The sequence below is a fragment of the Ceratotherium simum genome, chromosome 8, assembly GCF_057802395.1.
Source record: "Ceratotherium simum simum isolate JZ-2026a chromosome 8, ASM5780239v1, whole genome shotgun sequence".
In the NCBI taxonomy this organism is placed as follows: domain Eukaryota; kingdom Metazoa; phylum Chordata; class Mammalia; order Perissodactyla; family Rhinocerotidae; genus Ceratotherium; species Ceratotherium simum.
In genome coordinates this window covers 41,897,072-41,917,754 of record NC_141907.1, presented here as the reverse complement: position 1 = coordinate 41,917,754, position 20,683 = coordinate 41,897,072, and the positions used below count along the sequence as shown (strand labels likewise).

At 43.0% G+C, this 20,683-nt stretch overlaps 1 protein-coding gene across 1 annotated transcript in view; it reads left to right on the top strand.

Moving 5' to 3' along the window:
- The window catches only part of LNX1 (ligand of numb-protein X 1), a 115,055-nt gene that overhangs the window by 67,214 nt on the left and 27,158 nt on the right, over positions 1-20,683 (top strand). The window contains exons 3-6 of the mRNA XM_087434308.1: positions 7,507-7,748; positions 8,258-8,410; positions 13,305-13,507; positions 15,940-16,311. Coding sequence (XP_087290434.1) covers positions 7,507-7,748; positions 8,258-8,410; positions 13,305-13,507; positions 15,940-16,311 — 970 coding nt within the window. The remainder of the gene's footprint in view (positions 1-7,506; positions 7,749-8,257; positions 8,411-13,304; positions 13,508-15,939; positions 16,312-20,683) is intronic.

Genomic DNA, 20,683 nt, shown 5'->3' with positions numbered 1-20,683 from the left:
CAGGCCATGGGAGTGGAGACAGCATGGAACCCCACAGCCTGGATTGAAATCCCAGCTCTACTCTGTGTACTTCGATGTCGCTTTCTTCCCTTCTAGCTTCCATATCCTCATCTTTGCAGTGGAGGTGGTTTAACTAACATTACAGGACAGTTGGGAGGGTTAGAGAAGACCGCATACATAAAGCATAACATGGAGTATATAGTAGATCAATAGATATTAGCTGTCCTCTTCCCAACCCTCTTTGGGTTACCCAACCCTGTAGTGAGGTCGTGATCCATATGGCTCAGGGAAGGACTGGAATGTCGGCATGAGGAGTTGGGAATCGGTCCTATAAGCAGTGGGACATATCTCCATGGGAAGTTTTTGAGTAAAAAGAAATTGTGTTGGTGTGGTTAGCATATATGGGATGGGGGCATGGGGTGGAAGGCTGGGAGCAGGGAGATGGGCTAGGGTGTGTTGCAAAGCAGTGGGGGTATGGTGTCAGGAGGGCCAGGCTGGCGGCTCCGGAGATGGAGAGGAAGCCGAGCACACATGACCGAGGCCCACCCTCAGTCTCCAGGGTCACCAGCACCCTGACAAAGACTATCTCTGAGCTGGAGCACTGCTGGTTCCTGAGGCTCCCAGTGGCCTGTCTCCCAGTTGCCTTGACCAAGGACACAAAGGAGAGCCTGTCGCTATCTCACAGCGGCCATCTTCTCTCCTGCAGCAGTCTCCCAGCCTGGCCCCGGGTACCCAGTTTGAGCAAAGTTTCGGAGTCCCTCATCCTGTTGAGTGGAGCAGCTGAAGCCTGAGACCCAGCTGTTGGCTAGGAAACTGGCTTCCCTCCAGGGCCCTCTCATCTTGATTCTCTTTGCCTGAAAAAGTGAAGACGTCCATTAGGGTTAAATGGCTCCCTTTCTCATTATATAATAGCTTTGGGCAAGCGATTAGCTCTCCCATGAGTGAAAGACAAACAGTTGAGAATTCAGTCTCATTCTCCAACTTGGATCAGAAATGAGGCTGGGGCAAATAATGAAATGGAAGCCCTTTTTAGGGCCATCTCTCCTATGCGTGCACTCGCACACACACCCTCACACAAGCGTAGAGTGGGGAAGCTTGGGGAAAGAGTAAAAGGAGGGGAGGGTTGCTTCCTGGAGGACTGAAAAGAGCAATGAGTCTAACCTACCCAAGTTGACAATTTTTTTTTATTTCCAGAGGCTGGAATTTGTCATCCCTTAAGATAGATCTGGCCTACAGATATGTTTTGTTTGGCCCACACAATGGTTTTAAAAATTTTGAATTTGTTGCCAACTTTTAAAAATCAGGAGATTTCACATTAAAAACTGGATTTCAGCTTCCAAATTGCTCGCTCAAGCAACACTGGGTTGGTCATCATTTTTTTTTTAATTGAGGTAGAATTGACATAACATTATGTTAATTATTCATTTCAGGGGTACAACATAATGATTCGATATTTATATATATTGAGAAATGATCACCATAATAAATCTAGCTAACATTCTTCATCATATGTAGTTATAAATTTTTATTTTGGGGATGAGAACTTCTAAGATTTATTCTCTTAGTAACTTTCAAATATGCAATACAGTATTATTAACTATAGTCACCACGCTGTACATTACATCCCCATGATATATTTATAACTGGAAGTTTGTGCCTTTTGACCCCCTTCACCCATTTCTCCCACCCTCATCCCTGCCTCCAGCAATTACCCATCTGTTCTCTGTTTCTATGAGCTTGTTTTTCATCGTTGTTTTCTCTTTTTAGATTTCACATATAAGTGAGATCAAATAGTATTTGCCTTTCTCTGTCTAATTTATTTCACTTAGCATAATACCCTCAAGGTCCATCTATGTTGTTACATATGGCAAGATTTTCTTCTTTTTTATGGCTGAATAATATTCCATTGTATGTATACCACATCTTCTTTATCCGTTCATCCATCTGTGGACACTTAGCTTGTTTCCATATCTTGGCTATTGTGAATAATGCTGTAGTGAACATGGAGGTGCATATATCTTTTTGAGTTAGTGTTTTCATTTTCTTCAGATGAATACCCAGAAGTGGAATTACTGGATCATATTTTAGTTCTATTTTTAATTTTTTGAGAGATTTCCATGTTGTTTTCCAGAGTGCCTGCACCAATTTGCATTCCCACCAACAATGCACAAGGGATTTTTTTCCCCCACATCCTCGCCAATGCTTGTTAGTTCTTGTCATTTTGAAAACAGCTATTCTAACAGGTGTGAGGTGATATCTCATGGTTTTGATTTGCATTTCCCTGATTAGTGATGTCGAGTATCTTTTCATGCACCTGTTGTCCATCTGTATGTCGTCTTTGGAAAAATATCTGTTCAGATCATCTGCCTGTTTTTTAATCTGATTGGTTTTTTGCTGTTAAGTTGGATGAGTTCTTTATATGTTTTGGATATTAACCCCTTATCAGACATATGGTTTGCAAATATTTTCTTTCATTCAGTAGGTTGTCTTTCCATTTGTTGATGGTTTCCTTTGCTGTGCCAAAGCTTTTTAGTTTGATGTAGTCCCACTTGTTTATTTTTGCTTTTGTTGCTTTTGCTTTCAATGTCAGATCCAAAAAATCATCAAGAGTGATGTCAAGGAGCTTACCGCCTATGTTTTCTTCTATGAGTCTTATGATTTCAGGTCTTATGTTCAAGTCTTTAATCCACTTTGAGTTAATTTTTGTGATGGTGTAAGATAGTGGTCTAGTTTCATTCTTTTGCATGTGGCTGTCCAGTTTTCCCAACACTATTTATTGAAGAGACTGTCCTTTCCCCGTTGTATATTCTTGGCTCCTTTGCCATAAATTAATTGACCATATATCCACGTGTTTATTTCTGGGCTCTCTATACTGTTCCGTTGATCCATATGTCTGTATTTATGCCAATACCATGCTGTTTTGATTGCTACAGCTTCGTAATATGGTTTGAAATCAGGGAGCTTGATGCCTCCAGCTTTGTTCTTCTTTCTCAAGATTGCTTTGGTTATTTGGGGTCTCTTGTGGTTCTATACAAATTTTAGGATTGTTTGTTCTATTTCTGTGAAAAATGCCATTGGAATTTTGATAGGGATTGCACTGAATTTGAAGATTGTTTTGGGTGGTATAAACGTTTTAACAGTATTCTAATCTATGAGCATGGAATATCTTTCCATTTATTTGTGTCTTCTTCAATTTCTTTCATCAATGTCTTATAGTTTTTGGTGTACAGGTCTTTCACTTCCTTGGTTAAATTTACTCCCAAGTATTTTATTCTTTTTGATGCAATTATAAATGGGATTATTTTCTTAATTTCTCTTTCTGATAGTTTGCTATTTGTGTATAGAAATGCAACAGATTTTTATATATTGATTTTGTATCCTGCAACTTTACTGAATTCGTTGATTAGTTTTAATGGTTTTTTGATGGAGTCTTTAGGGCTCTCTATGTATAATATCACATCATCTGCAAATAGTGACAGTTTACTTCCTCCTTTCCAATTTGGATGCCTTCTTTTCCTTTTTCTTACCAAATTGCTCCTGGGCTTGTCTTCTTGAGGCAACAATCAGCGAAGGTCTGTAGCAGCTGCTGCGTCCTTGAAACAGAACAACACTGCTCACCACGATCCCCACCTGGCCTGACCTCCCTCATTTCCTCACCTGACTAGCATATGAGTTTGCAAGCTGTGGTTTAAAGTAGGATCAGACTGGGCAATTAATGAACACAATGTGAGGAGCAGACCCGATGTTTACCTAATTCAAAAGTGAACTGAGAGAGAAAGAATGTGAGGGGAGTTAGATCAAAGGGAGGTTGTGTCATTAGCCAGACTGTTATGATGAGGGTATTGAGGCTCGCTTTCTTGTGGACAAGTTCTGTTCTTCTATTGTAAGTGGGTAAGTTCACCATCAGAAGGGAGTCCTCCCCTGCAAACCAGCTTGTGCTTCCCAGTTGGCTGAACTCAGCAGAGGACACCCCTTCAGAGCCTCTGTGAATTATGTCTGGGGTCCTTCCTGCTTCAGGTCAACTCCCGTTAGTTGTAGTGAACTCATGGACTTAGGAATTTTTGCAAAAAGGGGGTTCATTTTCTCTCCTTGCTCCACTCCCTCCTTACAAAAAGGACAAAAATTCCATGGCACACCCAGTGTCAGCATTCTTATATTAAGATTAATTTGCCTCTGCTAACTTTAATATAGCAGCTCAGAATCCCAGCTGTTATTACCAAAAAAACCTGATTTTCAGAGTTGCTTTATTACACAGACAGCATGTTCAAAGTGCATGGTTTGGTTGAAAAATGGTTTTCCATGCTCCTTGTGTTCATCCTTCAAGTTCATGGCCATCGCCCATCACCACCTGAGAGTATTTAATGCTCAGGATAACTAAAAGGGAGAATAAATTCTGGTTGCTTTGAACACAACCCAGGTTCGCCATGTGTTCCTGTACTGGCCAATGCTAATCAGCTCTTCCCCTCTCCTCTCATCTTTTCTGCTTGTAAATCAAGAGGCACCAGTATTAGTCACCACAAAAGAGATAATTAGTAAGTACAAGCTGCTACCTTCATAGATCACCCTCTGCCTCAGGTTCAAGCTAAGCCAAGAAGCTAGAGCAAGCAACATTACACAAGTATAAGTCGCTGTAGCAGACCTTTTTTACACAAGGCTTATGAGTCTGAACACGTAAATCTAGATTCTGTACCCACCCCAGCTGTTGTAAGGATAGCTGTGATATGAGGCCAAAGGGAAGGCTGCTTACTCATTTTATAACATTTCCTTTCCTGGACCCAAATCTGTCTTTGGAACCCCAAAGACTTGAAACAGCAATGGTTTCTTAATGGTATAGTCTTGGGATTCAGATATTTTTAAATACCTTAACCCTCCTCATAGATGTGGCAGCAGAATAAGATGCCACTTTTTCCCACTGGGATATGCTATATGTCCCCACACCCGAAAGTCATGGCTTGTGTCTTTGCCAGCCATTTGTCCAATGGGAAAATTCATTTCCTGCTCTGGCAGGGCACATGGTCAAGGGCAATGCTGCCCCAAGAAAAGAAAGACTGTTTCCAGTCCAACTAAATAGTCTAGGAACTTCCTTCCCATGTATTGCTAACCAAATATTGCTGGCTTGCATAGAAGTGTTCCACTCATGTATTTATGATTTGGAGCTGCTCAGATGCACGCTGGCTTTTATTTTTTCCATCACACAGTGTTTCTTCCAATTTTTCAGTTTTGCCTATCAACCATTTTGCTAATTTTAAGCAGAATAATTCCAAGCCAAAGTAGCTAATCAGAACAGTAAAACCTCAGCAATTCAAGTAGGGACTTGATTTCTTTCAGCAAGGGAAAGACTACATGAGAAGCTAGAGGCCTATTTCATCTTAGGTAAGCTGAGGGTGTCGGGTTGTATAATCAAAGTCCTTTTCTACTAGTATTAAAACCACATTTCATCAAATCTAAGATGCCGTTGATTACAAGAAACATCGTATTTTCTGTACCACCAAGAAAAGAATTTTAGAAACTGCCACTGGTTAAATTATCACAAAACATCTTTAAAGGTATCCCTATGATGCGTGGATTGGTCAAATCAGACCCTTGTGGCTTTGAAATCCATTCAGACAAATTTGGTGACCTCTCCTGCCCTCTACTCGTGTTGTTTGGCATAAAATAGGCCAATCCTTTTGAATGATCTCACTAACACCACTTTTCATCTCCTTAGGGTATCTTTCTTTCTAAGCAAATAAAGCATTTCTTGTCTCTTTGCAAGAAAATATGGAATTACTGTCCTCCTTCTAACAACATTTGCTTCATCGATATCAAATTTACACACTACTGCTCTGTTTTTGAGACTTTCCACGTATACCGTAACTTTTCATTTCAACACGAAATCATAATGTAATCTTTTCTAAGACATTTAATGGCAATTAAACTCAATGGCATAGTACCAAGAGTGAGTGCAACTCGATGGAAGGGACAAGACAGACACCTGTGACCGTGTTTGCCATGCTCAGACAATGGCATCTGCATCATGACTGCAGCTTGGCAACAGAAGCTGTATAACCCCATCCGTCACCCATGCACCCTAATCTCAGAGATGTTCAAGTGTGAAAAACAAGCATCTTAGAATGATGAGTTATCGAAGTAGCGACAGTCTATTAGGAACTTATTACATCTCTGGCAAGGTACTAAACTCTTGACAAGACTTACCGTCAGCCAGACCTCACAGCAAGCAAAGAATTATGGGCAGATTAGGAAGTTGAACCCAGTTAACAAACTTGCCCCGGATCACACAGCCAGGTAAATTTCAGAGCAAGGATCCTGATCCAGACAATAGGCCCTTCCATCTGCCAGCTCTGTGGTTCTATGGGCTGTATAAATCACGTGTGCACATCAACTGTAGGCTGCCGTTCAATTCCATTTATTTTCAAGAATATGAAGCATCACTCCAAATAGGCTCTCAAAGGGTTCTTTAACATAGCTCAACTGCATAAAGTTTTCCCTAATGAATTGATAAAAAAAATAATTTGTAATAGCATATCCATTATATGCAAATAGCCACTTCCTAAAGGGGCTTACCCATGTGATTTTTGCCTTCACGGCTATGGGAGCTGGTGTGGCTATCTGTGGCTACTTCCTCACCACAGTGCAATGCGATAGTTAAATCATCACCATTTTCTGACCAAAACCCTACTGAAGAGCTGAAACAACTTACCCAGTGGCACATAGAAGTGCATTCATAGCAAAATATGGACCTAGATTAGCTCAAACCTTGGTCTCCTGGCCCTTGGGTCTGTTCTTTAACACAGATGGTGAATGGATACAGACAGTTGTGGGATTTGGGATTTTTTTTATTTTTAAGACCATGAATGTTGTTTTACTGTCGCAATGTTAGAAAACACGACAATGGATAAAATTTTTCAGCGCACAGGATCCCCCAACCCCTAGTCCTGGCCACTCTGAGACCAGCCCAGAGGTAGAGAATGGAAGCCAGCAAGCCTGCTCTAGAGAATAGCCATGCGAAGTCAACTCCTGTGGCTTTGTGGTGATGATGATTCTGTTTCCATGGATAGTTAAATATGGAATCTGGGAGGAGCTTTGCATTTATATTCAGTGCTTTGGGAACTTAACCCAAAGGAAAGAACTAAGAGTGTGACTAAGGGCTTTCGTGGTCAAAATAAACACCAACAAGAAGGAATTATCAAGTCCAAATAGTTGAAGATGGCCAGCCTCAAGCCCTAGTCTTGTAGACACCGTGACAGCTTTCCTAAATTTGCATCCCAGGGGGCAGTGTAGAGAGTGCTTTAAGAGAATGCAATAAGCAACTTTTAAAAATTGTTCTCAGATCATTAATTCATTTGGTTGGCGGGTGTATGTTGAGTGCCTACATGTGAAAAGAGAGGCGGATAAAGAGGTGAGCAAATCCAGTTCGAGTGTAGCAATCCTGTGTACTTGAAGATGTCTGGTTGAACAATGAGCAAAGCTGAAGGCTTCTCTGACCTCCTGCTGGTTTTGTTACAGCTGTAAAGGTGCCTCCCACTATGGCCTGACCAAAGACAGGAAGAGGCGCTCTCAAGATGGCTATCCAGACGGCTGTGCGAGCCTCACAGCAACAGTACTCTCCTCAGAGATTTCTGCAGCTGCCACCATCTCCTTAATGACGGATGAGCCTGGCCTAGACAACCCTGCCTACGTGTCCACGGCAGAGGATGGTCAGCCAGCAAACAGCCCATTGGACTCTGGCCGGAGCAACCGAACTAGGAGTGAGTCAAATGGGTGGTTGTCCGGGAATGGGCTCCTTGCCTTGGGATTGCCCTCTGTGGAATATTCACCGTGGAAAGTTCTAGAAATGTTTTTTTAAGGGGAAATCGTTCTGGTAGTTTTGGCAGCAACCCAATGTCCAATTCTCCAAAGTGAAATGAAACCACAAGTACCTCAGATCATTAAAAATGTGTGTAATCTGACTTGGTGAAAGGGGTTGAAGTTAGACCTCATGATTCATCGCTCCCGCAGTGTCAGTGCCTTCCCATCCATGCTGCTCAAGAAAAGTGCTATTGTGTTCAGTCCAGTCCAGGAAAAAAAGAAAAGCAGATTTTTAAACAAGCCATACATATTTCATTGTAGAAAAATGAGAAAATATAGATAAGCAAATTCCATCATCCTACCACCTAGATAGAAGTAATCACTGTTCATGTCGCATTGTATGTATTTTACCAGAAGTGTACATAAAAGAGGATTTCTATGAATGCGTAGCCTTCTCTCTTTTCCTCAGCACGGCCCTTTGAGCGATCCACTATCAGAAGCAGATCTTTCAAAAAAATAAATCGAGCATTGAGTGTCCTTCGAAGGACGAAGAGTGGAAGTGCAGTTGCCAACCAAGCTGACGAGGGCAGAGAAGATTCTGAAAACCCCACTGCCCCTGAAGGTAAATGAACTCCCCTGCAAAGCTGGATGTGGGCTGGGCTTCCCGAATGACTTCAGGGGTGATGACAACCTGACCAACACCCACTTTCGATGACACCTGTCTTCCCAAGGGCATAAAAATTTTTTACCTTCATCAGCCTACTTCTCACATAAGTAACTAAAGGCAGAAATTATTTTTCTCTTTTTATGTAGATTGAGAGAAAAAGTTTTAGAACCCTTACCTTCAGGTGCTAGGTTAATGCAGGTAAAGAAGAATAATTATGTGAAATGCATTTAGAGCAGTGCCTGGCACCTAGGAAACGCTATGTAAGGATTCTTATTATGAGTATGTATGATGTGTGGGTCTGAGTGTTTTTCACCCATTAACTGATTTAATCCTCACAACAACCCTGTGAAGTAGCTACTGTTATTATCCCTGTTTTACAGATGAGGAAACTGAGGCACCAGGGTGTTACTTAGCTTGCCCCAAATCACCTTGCTAGACGTTGAATCCAGGTAACGTGGCTCTAGAATCCATGCAAAGGAGGTTATTGGATCTTCGATCCTATGTGTTTTCCCCAATCTAAACTGAGCTGAGGAAATACTCTCCTATTCCTTTCACTTTATATTAGAACTTTAGAGCAGTAATAATAATAGCTTAAAAAAAAAAAAAAAGCCCAAACCGAGCTTTCCTGTGTGCCAGGTAGTATTCTAAGTCATTTAGACATCATAATACTGAGGATTAGGGATTATGATTCTCCTTTTACAGATGAAGAAACTGAGACCCAGAGAGTTTGAGAAACTAGCCCGAAGTCACCCAGCTAGAAAACAGCAGACCTAGGATTTTAACTCGGGTCCTCTGGCTCGAGAGCCCACTCCTTTAACCATTGTGCTAAGTGCCCTCCACTCCTGGGGCCTGGGAGGTAAATCCCAAACCACTGTCTTTATCATGCCTTCAGAGAACTTGTGAGCAGTCATAGAAGACCCTATCTTGCTTACTTATCACCTCTCACTCTGTACACACACTTACTACATGCGCTAACTACTCTGAGCTTACCGCAGTCCTGTAAATACTGTCTCTCACACCTCCATGCTATTGTCGACCTTCACTCCCACTCCCCTTCAGCTGCATTCTAATTCTTCCTTCCAGGCTTAGCAAAAGCTTTGCTTCCTCCTGGAAGCCTTCCCTGACTCCCTCAGTCTCCTTTCCTTTATGTTCTTAAAGCAGCTGTGTCTCTATTATAGCAATGTCACCCTTCGTTGTAACTGTAGCTATAAGGGCAGGGGTTCTTTTTCTGAGTCTTTGTATTCTCGAGGCCAAGCACGGTATCTGGCACATTATAGTGTTCACCGAATGTTTGTGCAATGAATAAAAGGATTATAACATCCTTCCTGCCAGTCTCCCCCTCTTATTAAAGGCTCCTTAATTCTACTCCGTATGAAGTTTCCTCCTGCCTGAATGAGATTTACTTGCAAGTTTATTGCAGAAATATTTTTAATAAGAGATTTCTATGTGTAAGGGACTGGCCTAAGCTCTGTAATTTTATACGAAGATGATAAAATTCGGTTTATTCAAGGGGTTCATTTAAGACTGAAAGAAAAGAAAATACCACAAAGAGTGAGCTATAAGTAAGTGACGATGCAGCCATAGGGAGAAGAGCATGCTTCCAAGAAGGCCCAGGGAATCGGGTTTAAGGGGTGCATTATGACCTGGACAGGCATTGGGGTCTTGACCGTGTGTTGGAAAGTGGTGAGAGATGAGGTTAAGGCTGGACTAGAAGGGTCCCAGAGGCCATTTAGGAGTCTTGGTTTGGGGCAGTGAACACACCTGAGAGTGTTTGTGTGGAGTTACTGCAGGATCGGAGCTGTGGTTCGGGAAGATGAAGATGGTGGCCTTGTTCTGTGTGCTGGGGGCTTAGAGAGGGAGAGAATGGATTTCCTCAGATGCCCCAGGAAGCTATTACCCAGAATGGGGTGAGGTGTTAAGATTCAGCAAGGCAGGAAGTGATGTCTTGATAGGACTTTTGAGGCAACAAAGCATTCAAAAATGGCCTTCGAGTCTCATTGCTTCAACGAGCTGCGGTTAGTCTGGTGAAGGCTCATGGCATGGTTTACCCATCCTTTTAATATCGGTAAACAGACTGGCTCCATTACTTATCAGCTGTGTGACGCTGGCCAGGTTAATTAACTTCTCTAAGCTTCAGCATTTATCATCAGAAAAACAGGTATAATAATAAACTACTTCATTGGGTTGTTGTGAGGATTAAACAAAAAATATGCATACAAATTGCTTAGCTCAATGCCCAGCATCTAATAAACACTTGGTAAATAATATCATATCCCTTAGTCCTTAGGTGAGGACACAGTATTGAACAACTGTTTCTTTCCAGACCAGCACAAGTTTGGTAGTTTAAAAATTATTATTATTATTATTATTATTATTATTTTTCTTTTTGGTGAGGAGGATTGGCCATGAGCTAACATTTGTTGCCAATCTTCCTCTTTTTTTTTTTTTTTTTTGCTGAGGTAGATTGGCCCTGAGCTAACATCTGTTGCCCATCTTCCTCCATTTTGTACGTGGGACACTGACACAGCATGGCTTGAGGAGCAGTGTGTTGGTCTGCACCCAGGATCTGACCCTGTGAATGCTGGGCCACCAAAGCGGAGCATGCAAACTTAACCACTATGCCACCTCGCCAGCCCCTAAAAATTATTTTAACTCTTCAAGGGCACTAGAGTCTCATTGGTATGGCTGTAATTAACATCATTTGTAAGCGTAAATGGATGTGTCCTTTTGGACTATCAAATCAAACATCCTTGAGTAGTTTAGGTTTGGGAGTATGGTTTTTGTAAATCTATTGGGAGGGAGGGTAGAAAGAAGGAGAGGAGAAAGAGAAAACCAAGGGCTTTGATAATTATTTCCAAATGTTTCTTTGCTCAAAAAATTTTTTTTTAATTTTCATTCCCTTTTCACCAGACCTATTCCAACAAATGCTGTGGTACAGCCCACTTAATGTAATCAAAGTAATTTAAACATTGATTGAACTCAATCATCCAAGTACTGTTAGCACAAGGATTATGGCGGCTGCCCACAGCCTTACAGATAAGCCAATTGCTTACTTTAAATTAAATCTCAAAGGAGGTTAAGGATCCACACTTATTGTGTCTCAGGCTTTCTCTGGCCATTAAATTGCTTTATCACATTCTACAATACTTTGAAATAATTTTAATTCTGTGTAAACAATACTAGAGAGTTGAGTACTTGTTAATGAACTCATAGTTCATTAGGGAAAATGGACTAAGGTCATGGATTTGAAAATAGAGCAATTTTGATCTTTCCAGATGACGTAATTAAGGGAGAATCTTAGGGCAAAGGCAGCTGTCAGCAGCTACAGGAGACAGAAGCATCTCCACCCTCCACATCCAAACTCAAGCCTCAAGTGACTCAGGAGGAGCCCCTTCTTTCACCAAACTAGGTGTAGCTTGGCCAGCATTTAATGGTGTCCCCACTGCACACTTTTTTTTTTTTTTTTTTTGTGAGGACTATCAGCCCTGAGCTAATATCCATGCCAATCCTCTCTTTTTGCTGAGGAAGACTGGCCCTGAGCTAACATCCAGGCCAATCTTCCTCCACTTTATGTGGGACGCTGCCACAGCATGGCCTGACAAGCGGTGCATCAGTGTGCGCCCGGGATCCGAACCTGGGCCACCAGCAGCGGCGCACGCACACTTAACTGCTATGCCACAGGGCCAGCCCCCCACTGCACACTTCCGTTCAAACCAAAGTGGAGAACAGTGCCAATCAGTGCTGCTGGCTTATAGGTCAATTGGGCAAGTCCCCCGTGGGACCGTTGCCTGGCTGTGAACCCCTGGCCCAGAAACTGGAGGGAGGTGACAGGAGGGCAGGACATCAGGATCCCCAGGTTCTGACCTGGCTCTGGGGGCCACCTAACTGTGCGACCTCCAGCCAGTCACATCCCTTCCCCTCTCCAATCTCAAATGTCCTCATTGTAAAATAAAGGTTTGACTGTTGCTATCGAGCTGCACAACCACTAGAGCAGATCTTCTGTTTGGGCACAGTGGGGTGGGGGTAGGGAGAGTTGGGAAAGATTTCATGGGGAAAGAAGAGTCCTCAGCCTAGATGATCTGAGTCTCTTTTTAGCTCTGAATTCGGCGATTCAGGTGGATCAGGGACCAACTAGGCCTGGGCCTCTTTTCTTGATCATGAATCAGGCCATTTGACTTCCCTTTATTGACAACAGTGTCTAGTAGAGAGGGCTGGTGATTCCCTAAGCCTGAAAAGCAGGGACTTCCAGGAAGAAATCTTGAAAATGATCTGAGAGGGCAGAAGAGTGGGTTTGTTCTGTTTTGTCACTTGATAAGTAAGTGATGAAACTGTAGTCCATTCCATAAAGACTGGTCCATCGTTCATTCATTTATTCATACCTCTTCACTCAAGAAACATCAGCTGAAGTCTCCTGTGTGCAGAGATTTGTGCAAAGAACTATGGAACAGCCAGAAATTATGTCCTCAAGGATCTTACAGTCCTATGAGGGGGGGTGGCATAAGAAATGGGCATGAATAATAGTAATAGAAGGTTGAGTGTCGTGAGAAATAGAAAGTTTTATGGGAAATAGGATGTTTAGAGAGAGGAGGGAAAGAGAGATCAGGGTAGAGTTTAATTGGAAGGGATCATTTCATGCAAGCCTTAAAGGAAAAATTGGGTTTAAGCCTAGAATGAAAAACATTCCGGGCAGAGAAACTTATACTGGCACAGAGGCAGGAAAATGGAAAACATGTATGAGGAACAATGAACAGTTTAGTTTGGCTGAGACCAAAGTTTGGCAAGAAGAAGAGTGGTTGGAAATGTCCATTGGGTCGGCATCTTAAATAAATGCTGTCTTTGTCCATTTTAGTCTTTCCAAGGTTGTATCACCTGATTCCAGATGGCGAAATTACCAGCATCAAGATCAATCGAGTGAATCCCAGTGAAAGCCTCTCCATTAGACTTGTGGGAGGCAGTGAAACCCCACTGGTCCATATCATTATTCAACATATTTATGGTGATGGGGCGATTGCCAGAGACGGCCGGCTACTGCCAGGAGACATCATACTAAAGGTAGAGACTGTGGCTGCGGGGCCATGAAAAGGATCTTAATAAAAATTACTTCGGAGCAAATAATTGGATGAATGGATGGATGGATGGATGGATGGATGGATGGATGGATGGATGGATGGAAGGAAGGAATACTAAAATAAATATGGATCACTCACTTTCTATAGTTATGATGTTGATAGGACCCTTCATATGAGATTGTAATTTAGTTGAGAGGTCTTTGTCCCTCTCTCTTTCTCGTTCTTTACTCTCGGCTTCTTTCTCTCTGTGTGTAAATATCTCGCTCTATCTCTGTATCATTCTGTCTCCATTTTCCCTTCCTTCCTCTTCCTTCTCCCTTCTAGCTTCTCCAGGCTTCCCCTCTTCCCTTTTTCCACCTCTTTCTTCTCCTTTCTCTTCCTTCTTCTCCTCCTCTCTCTCCTCCTTTCTGCCCCTTCCTCCTATTCTAACAATAACATAAAATAATATAACGCTGGAGTATATATCTTCTTAAATTGCTTTTAGAGCAGATTAATGGAACATTTTATATTTTATCTGATCACTTACATTCACACACCCCTCTAAAGTAAATTTCCTGTAGCTTAATGGCCCTCCAGGAAAAAAAAAGTAATCTCTAAGCTATTCCTGAGAACCCGCAGACATTCCAGGGGAGACAGGTGGTGGAACAGAATGCCTTGGGCATTACTGTCTTCTGAGGTTTGGTTGAGGGGAAGGACATTCAGGATGAATTTTCAGAAGAGAAAAGATGAAGGAAGAGTTGTTTATCAGACAGAAGTCAAACGTGCCAAAAGTGACAAGAAATCCCTCCCTGGTCATATATTTCCTGTCTGATACTCAAATGACAGTTTCATCCCATCCCTTCCAGGTTGCTGAGGGGCTACTCCCGACACATCGTAAGCTGTTTCTTTGGCAAAGAAGTTCTTATTCTTTGGAATAAGAGGAGAAAGAATTTAGAGCAGTTATCGTAGAAACACTGAAACTCCCACTGACCCTCGAGGTGGAGTACAAGGCAGGGCCCATCAACCGTAAGGGACAGTCAGCAGTGCAATCAGCAACTCTGCATGACTTCCTCCCAGTTCTAGTGGAAACTATGCTGCCTGGGAGGGTTGCATAATAAAACATTTCGATTTTTACGGCCTTCAACTGGCACTTGCAGGCAAAAGGGCTGCCAGGACTGTTCAGCAGGCGACCCTGACCTTCTTTTGGCCTGGATGTGATGGGGGAAGCCAGACACAGGAGAAGGTGACAGAGCAGACCGAGGTCTTTAAGCTTACCTGTGCTTGGACCAAGGTGGTGAGCCTTGTCTGTGCACGCGGGAGCCTCTATTCTCCCCTGGAGATGCAGCAGAGCACCAGTAATTGTGTGCTGCAGGAAGGCCTCTTAAAATCTCATCCAAGCCTCCTCTAACAATTGGATGCAAATACAAGAAATCTTAAAAAACCGTAGAAATTCAAGAAGGTTGTTTCTGTTCCATGGGGCCTCCCTCCTTAAGCACAGAGCGCAGTGCTGCTGTGAAATTGTTTTCTTCCAGAGCAGTGACAACCACTAGGGGCTGTACCCTCCAGGCTGGGCCTGCTTAGCCAGAGTAATTAAAAGCAGAAAGCCCCATGAAGCATCAGCCCTGCAGATTATTAATGAGGCACAAATGAGAGGGCCGAGCTTGAGGACATTTAAGCAGCATCATAAAGTAATCCAGCCTTTCAATAAAAGAGCCTAGAAACTTCCATTTACATTAGTATATTTGAAACTATGCAGAGACTTTTTTTCCTTTTCTTGAGAACATGACCACCTTGAGACCTGACTCTTTCTCACTCACACACTCTATCACTCTCACATATTCACACACTTGCCAACACACAAACACATTCATGTACACACTCTCACAAACACATACCTCCTCCTCCCCTCTCCCTCTCTCTCTCTCACACACACACAGTAGTGGGGCCTGGAAGTTTCAGCATGGGTGACCCAGGGAGAAAAATTCATCTGGAGATTTTTGGAAAGAAAATGTCAACTCAGTTTGATTTGAACAGCAGTTTAATGTAATCATTTGAGCTCCATGGAAAACTTTTTCTTCTTTTGCCTTTTCCTACTTTTTCTTCCTTTTCCTCGCCCACCCCCACCAGCTGAAAAAGAAGTTTGGCAAGCAACAGAAATAAGAGTTAGGATTGTGTAAATAAATTTGGGAGCCTGTGTGATGACAAGGTTGAAGAAAGATGGTGTGTGAGAGAGACCTGAAAAGGTGGTACGGGTGACCCTCAGAGAAAGCAGGGTTAGAAGTAATGTCGGAAGATTGGGGATATTTGGATGTTTGGACAGAGGATAAGGTGACAGAGCAGAGCAGCCTTTGAGGAAGGGTCCTGGTGATTCTATGGGCTGGGCCTTTTAGGAAGGGTTGTGGCGGGTGGAGCTGACGCCTAGGTCCCCTCTCCCAGGTCAACGGGATGGACATCAGCAACGTACCTCACAACTATGCCCTGCGCCTCCTGCGGCAGCCCTGCCAGGTGCTGCGGCTGACTGTGCTGCGGGAGCAGAAGTTCCGAAGCAGGAACAACGGACAGGCACTGGACACCTACGGACCTCGGGATGACAGTTTCCATGTGATTCTCAACAAAAGCAGCCCTGAGGAGCAGCTTGGAATAAAACTGGTGCGCAAGGTGGACGAACCTGGGGTATTCATTTTCAACGTGTTGGATGGTGGTGTGGCGGACCGACACGGTCAGCTGGAGGAGAACGATCGTGTGTTAGCCATCAACGGACATGACCTTCGATATGGCAGCCCAGAAAGTGCGGCTCATCTAATTCAGGTGGGTCACAGGTCATTCCAAGATCTTGGTCAGAAACTCCCAGTATGAGCAGGAATGCTCATCACCTTGACCCACCCACCCTGTTACTACCACATGTGACATGCAGTGCCTCCCTTTCAAGGAGTCAAGATCAAAGAGCCAGGTAGGAACATTACTTAAGCAAATGATGTGTCTCAGGGTCATGGACATTCCCTGGGTGTGGCGAGCCATCCTGTGTGACTGCAGGTAAACACATTGGGCTATGTGTTGCAACCTCACCAGGTAGAGATCACTTACAACCCGGTCAGCAGGGTTGTGTCATCCCTGTACCCAGTATATTAGTCACAGACCCAGGGATCATTCAGATACATTCTGGACACATCCAAGACATCCGGTTGTACTGACTCCCATAAGAAGCTGTGCCATGTGCCCTCCAGGGCTCCTGTGGACAGAGACCACTATAGGGTTGGCTAAGGCTAAGCCCTATCCATGGCTAAGTCCAGGCCCCTTGGAAAGACAATGGGAACTCAAGCATGAACCTGAGAGGAAGCCCCTTGATAAGAGAGGCATATAAATTTTTGATCACTCAGGCAAATAGAGTTCCCAAGAGCCTGACTTTAGTTCGGACTAATTCACTTTCCTGACCCATGTGACATTATCAAGCCCCAGCATGCGTCTTGTTGACTTTGGCTGGGTCACTATGAGTTTTTCTAATGTTCGCTGAGCTGCCGGCTTTATTCTTAGAGAGACAGGCTTTGTTCTGGGTTCTTATATTCTAACTCATTCATTCACTTCATTTACTCAATGTATATTAAATTTCTGCTCCTTGCCTAGCCCTGGGTTAGGTGCAGAGAACCGTGAGATGATGCACTTAGGCCCCCAAAGGAGCCCATAATCTAATGTGGGAGATGGACTTTTTCTAAATGATTGACATATGGCGTGATGGCGCTGTCGTGGAGAAATTAAGTACTGTGCTGGTGCAGATGAAGGAGAGAGATTTGCTTAGATGGGCTTAGGAATTATTCACAGAAGAGGAAGATCTTAAACTGGGGCTTTGGGGGATCAGCAGAAGTTCTCTAAGTGTACAAGGCAAGGAGGGTCACTCTAAGGAGATGCAACACAAAAGAACATTTCCCTAAAAGCTGGTTAGGGAAATATTTAATACCTGGAACATAGTGTACATTTAAAAAGCAGCAACAGATAAGGTCGCAGAGGTAGGCAAGGGCTAGATCATGTAGAGTTTTATGAGCCATGCTAACGAGCTCAGACTTTATCCCCAAGGCCATGAGGTGTCATTGAAAGAGTTTAAGAAGTGAGGGGCTGGCCTGGTAGCGTTGTGGTTAAGTTCGCGTACTCCACTTCAGTGGCCCGGGATTCACAGGTTCAGATCCCGGGCGTGGACGTACACTCCGCTTATCAAGCCATGTTGTGGTGGCATCCCACATACAAAATAGAGGAAGATTGACACAGATGTTAGCCCAGGGCCAATCTTCCTCAGCAAAAAGAGGAGGATTGGCAACAGATGTTAGCTCAGGGCTAATCTTGCTCACCAAAAAAAAAAAACAAAAGGAAGTGACATGATTTTCTAGAAAGATCTTTCTAGAGGCAGTGGAGACCTGATAGGAGGGGGTAAGATTAGAGGGCTTGTCTTGAGAAGCATTTGTAATCATCCGGCACGTCACATCAGCTTCCACATAGTGACTGAAGTGACTTCAAGAATAGACAGTGAGTCACCATCAGTAGTTGACTGAAACTTGTACCAAGTTCTGTGGATGATGACAGTTAGAAAAGAGAGACTGCCCTCAAGGACTTGATTATCTCAGTACAAATAAATCTCCCTACCCTTGGGTTCCAGTCATGGAGTTCTTCCAGGTATTGGCAACAGTTTTCACTATCATGCATGTCTTATCCCTCTTGTTTGAGGAGAACCAAATGGTGGATGATTATATTGTCATTTTAGATGTGGACAACCTGAGGCAGAGGGCGCAAGGGGACTTACCCTGCTGCCTCAGTCCACCAGGATAGGAAGCACATATGGTGCCTTGGCCCCTGAACTGTAGCTCTCAGTGGTGTCCCAATTCCCAGGTGATTCTCAGGCTGATGGATCTTTCCAATAGGGCATAAGGTCATGCAGGTGGAGAACAAAAGCAGAGTTATGAGAGGCATTTTCCCTTCTGGAGTTTGTGCCATCTATTCCCAAATTCATATACCCAGCCTCAACTTCTCCTCTGAACACCACACTTACATATCCAACTGCCTACTTGGTTTCTCCATGTGGATGTCTAAAAGGCATCTCAAACTTAATGTCCAAAACTGAGCCCTTGGCTTCTCTCCACCCTACTTCTTCCCAAACCTGCTCCTCCCTCAGTCTTTCTCAGTCTCTAGAAATGGCACCATCATTTACCCAGTTACTTGGGCCAAAAACAATCTTTATTCTCTCCAACGTCTCTCTTCCTACAATCCGTTTCTCACCACCTCCATGACTTCCATCAGCCAGGCCACCATCAGCTTTGGTCTAGGCCACTGCAAGCACCTCTTAACTGGTTTCCTTGCTTCCACACTCGATCCTCTGCCTCTGCTCTCCACACAGCAGTTAGAATGACCACTTTATAAAGTCAGTCCCAGCATGTCACTCTCTTGGGTTCAGCCCTCTGATGCTTCCCAAGACACTTACCTTAAAAATTCCAAATCCTAACAATGGCCTGCAGAGCCTACATAATCTGGCCTTTAGTTCTCTCGCCAACTTCATTTCTTCAGCAAAGGGGAGAATTTCTGGGGTTCTCGCCCTTGCTTAACCAGGCTCAGTCACATTGTCTTCTTGCTGCTCCTCAAACGTTTCAGGAAAGTTTTCACCTCAAGGCTGACGTTCTTGCTGTCCCTCTGACTGGAAGAATCTTCCCAATATCTGCATGACTCACTCCCACACTTCCTTCAGTTCTTTCCTCAAATGGCTTCTCCTCAGAGAGGCCTTCGCTGACCATCCCATTTAAAATAGCCTCTCCCACCCCCGACTCTATATCTTCTAATCTGCTTTAATTTTTTCTACCAATTATTTTATTATTAACTGCCAGTCTAGTCTAGTACAGTAGAGCATTGTATCCCAAATACTTAGAGAAATGCCTAGAAATAATAGGCACTCGATAAATATTTGTTGAATGAATAAATGGAGTCAAATTATAAAAATGTAAATATGTATAAAATATAATTTACACGTTAATTCCATCTCATAAGGATTTGTTGTCAAATCATTTACCAAAGAACAAGCACCAAATCTACTTTTATTTGCTATTTGTCCCCAAGATAGAATCTCTACTTTTTGTCCCCTTGAATTTGTTCAATTATTACTGTCACCTTCTATGTGCTAAGAGATGCATGGTATAGTGATGAATAAGACTGACACCATCCCTGGCCTCATAGAGCTTAGAATATATTCCCATCGCGGATCTCAAATACATCAAGTCAGCATTAAGCAGGTGGTTCTGGCCTGTATGTACCAATGAGTGAGAACAGAAAATAGAAAATGTTTATGAAAACATTAACCTATGGAAAAGGAAGAGTCCTTGGTTTTTTCTTCATGAAGAAACTGCACTCTAAATGATTTTTTTCTCTTTCAAAACCAGACTTTTAGGTGATCATTAATTTTTTTGTGTTACGCTTGTTAACTCCCTCTGTGGGTCAATCGGTGCAACTCACATTCTAGAGATAATCTGCCAACTATACTTCGCAATAGGCAAAAGAAAAACTCCCTTACTCATGTCATTTGGAAAAATTTTGATTACATATGGCATTCTGCTTTTGTAGATTAATAACAGAAGAGGAAAAAAATTTTTCCCTGAGAAAGTTAATTTATGAAATAAAATCTTGCCCAACAGTGGGATTTCCTAAAAGATTCTTCTGCTTACTAAACAAAGCCAATGTGCTTTATAAGCAGGGGAAGTGGGGATGGAAAAAAAAAGATTTGGGCAAATCCAGTTGGAAAAGACAATGGAAAAAATAGAATGCTGGGAAAACTTGGTTAAGCAATCTCAAAAGTGGATTTTATTTATGTGATACTTGTAACACACACCAGGCTGGGGGGATTAAACTAAATACCCTTCAAAGGTTGAGACTCAAATTTCCAACCAATCCTTGGCTGCATTGGCCTTGTATGTCTACTCCGTGAATCATATTTGCCTTACAAAGAAATTCCCAGACAACATGTCCTTTTGGTCATGTTTTCTCCCACAGTACCACACATTCTGCCTTTTTCTACATTATTTCAGGGAAAAGTTATTACAGAGAAACCACAACTGTTTTAAATTTGACCAGCTTTACATATATGGAGCCCTAACCTAGCTTACTCGGCAGCAGCCCTGCGTGCCAGGCCCCGGAGTTAGATAGATTGCGAGTCAGG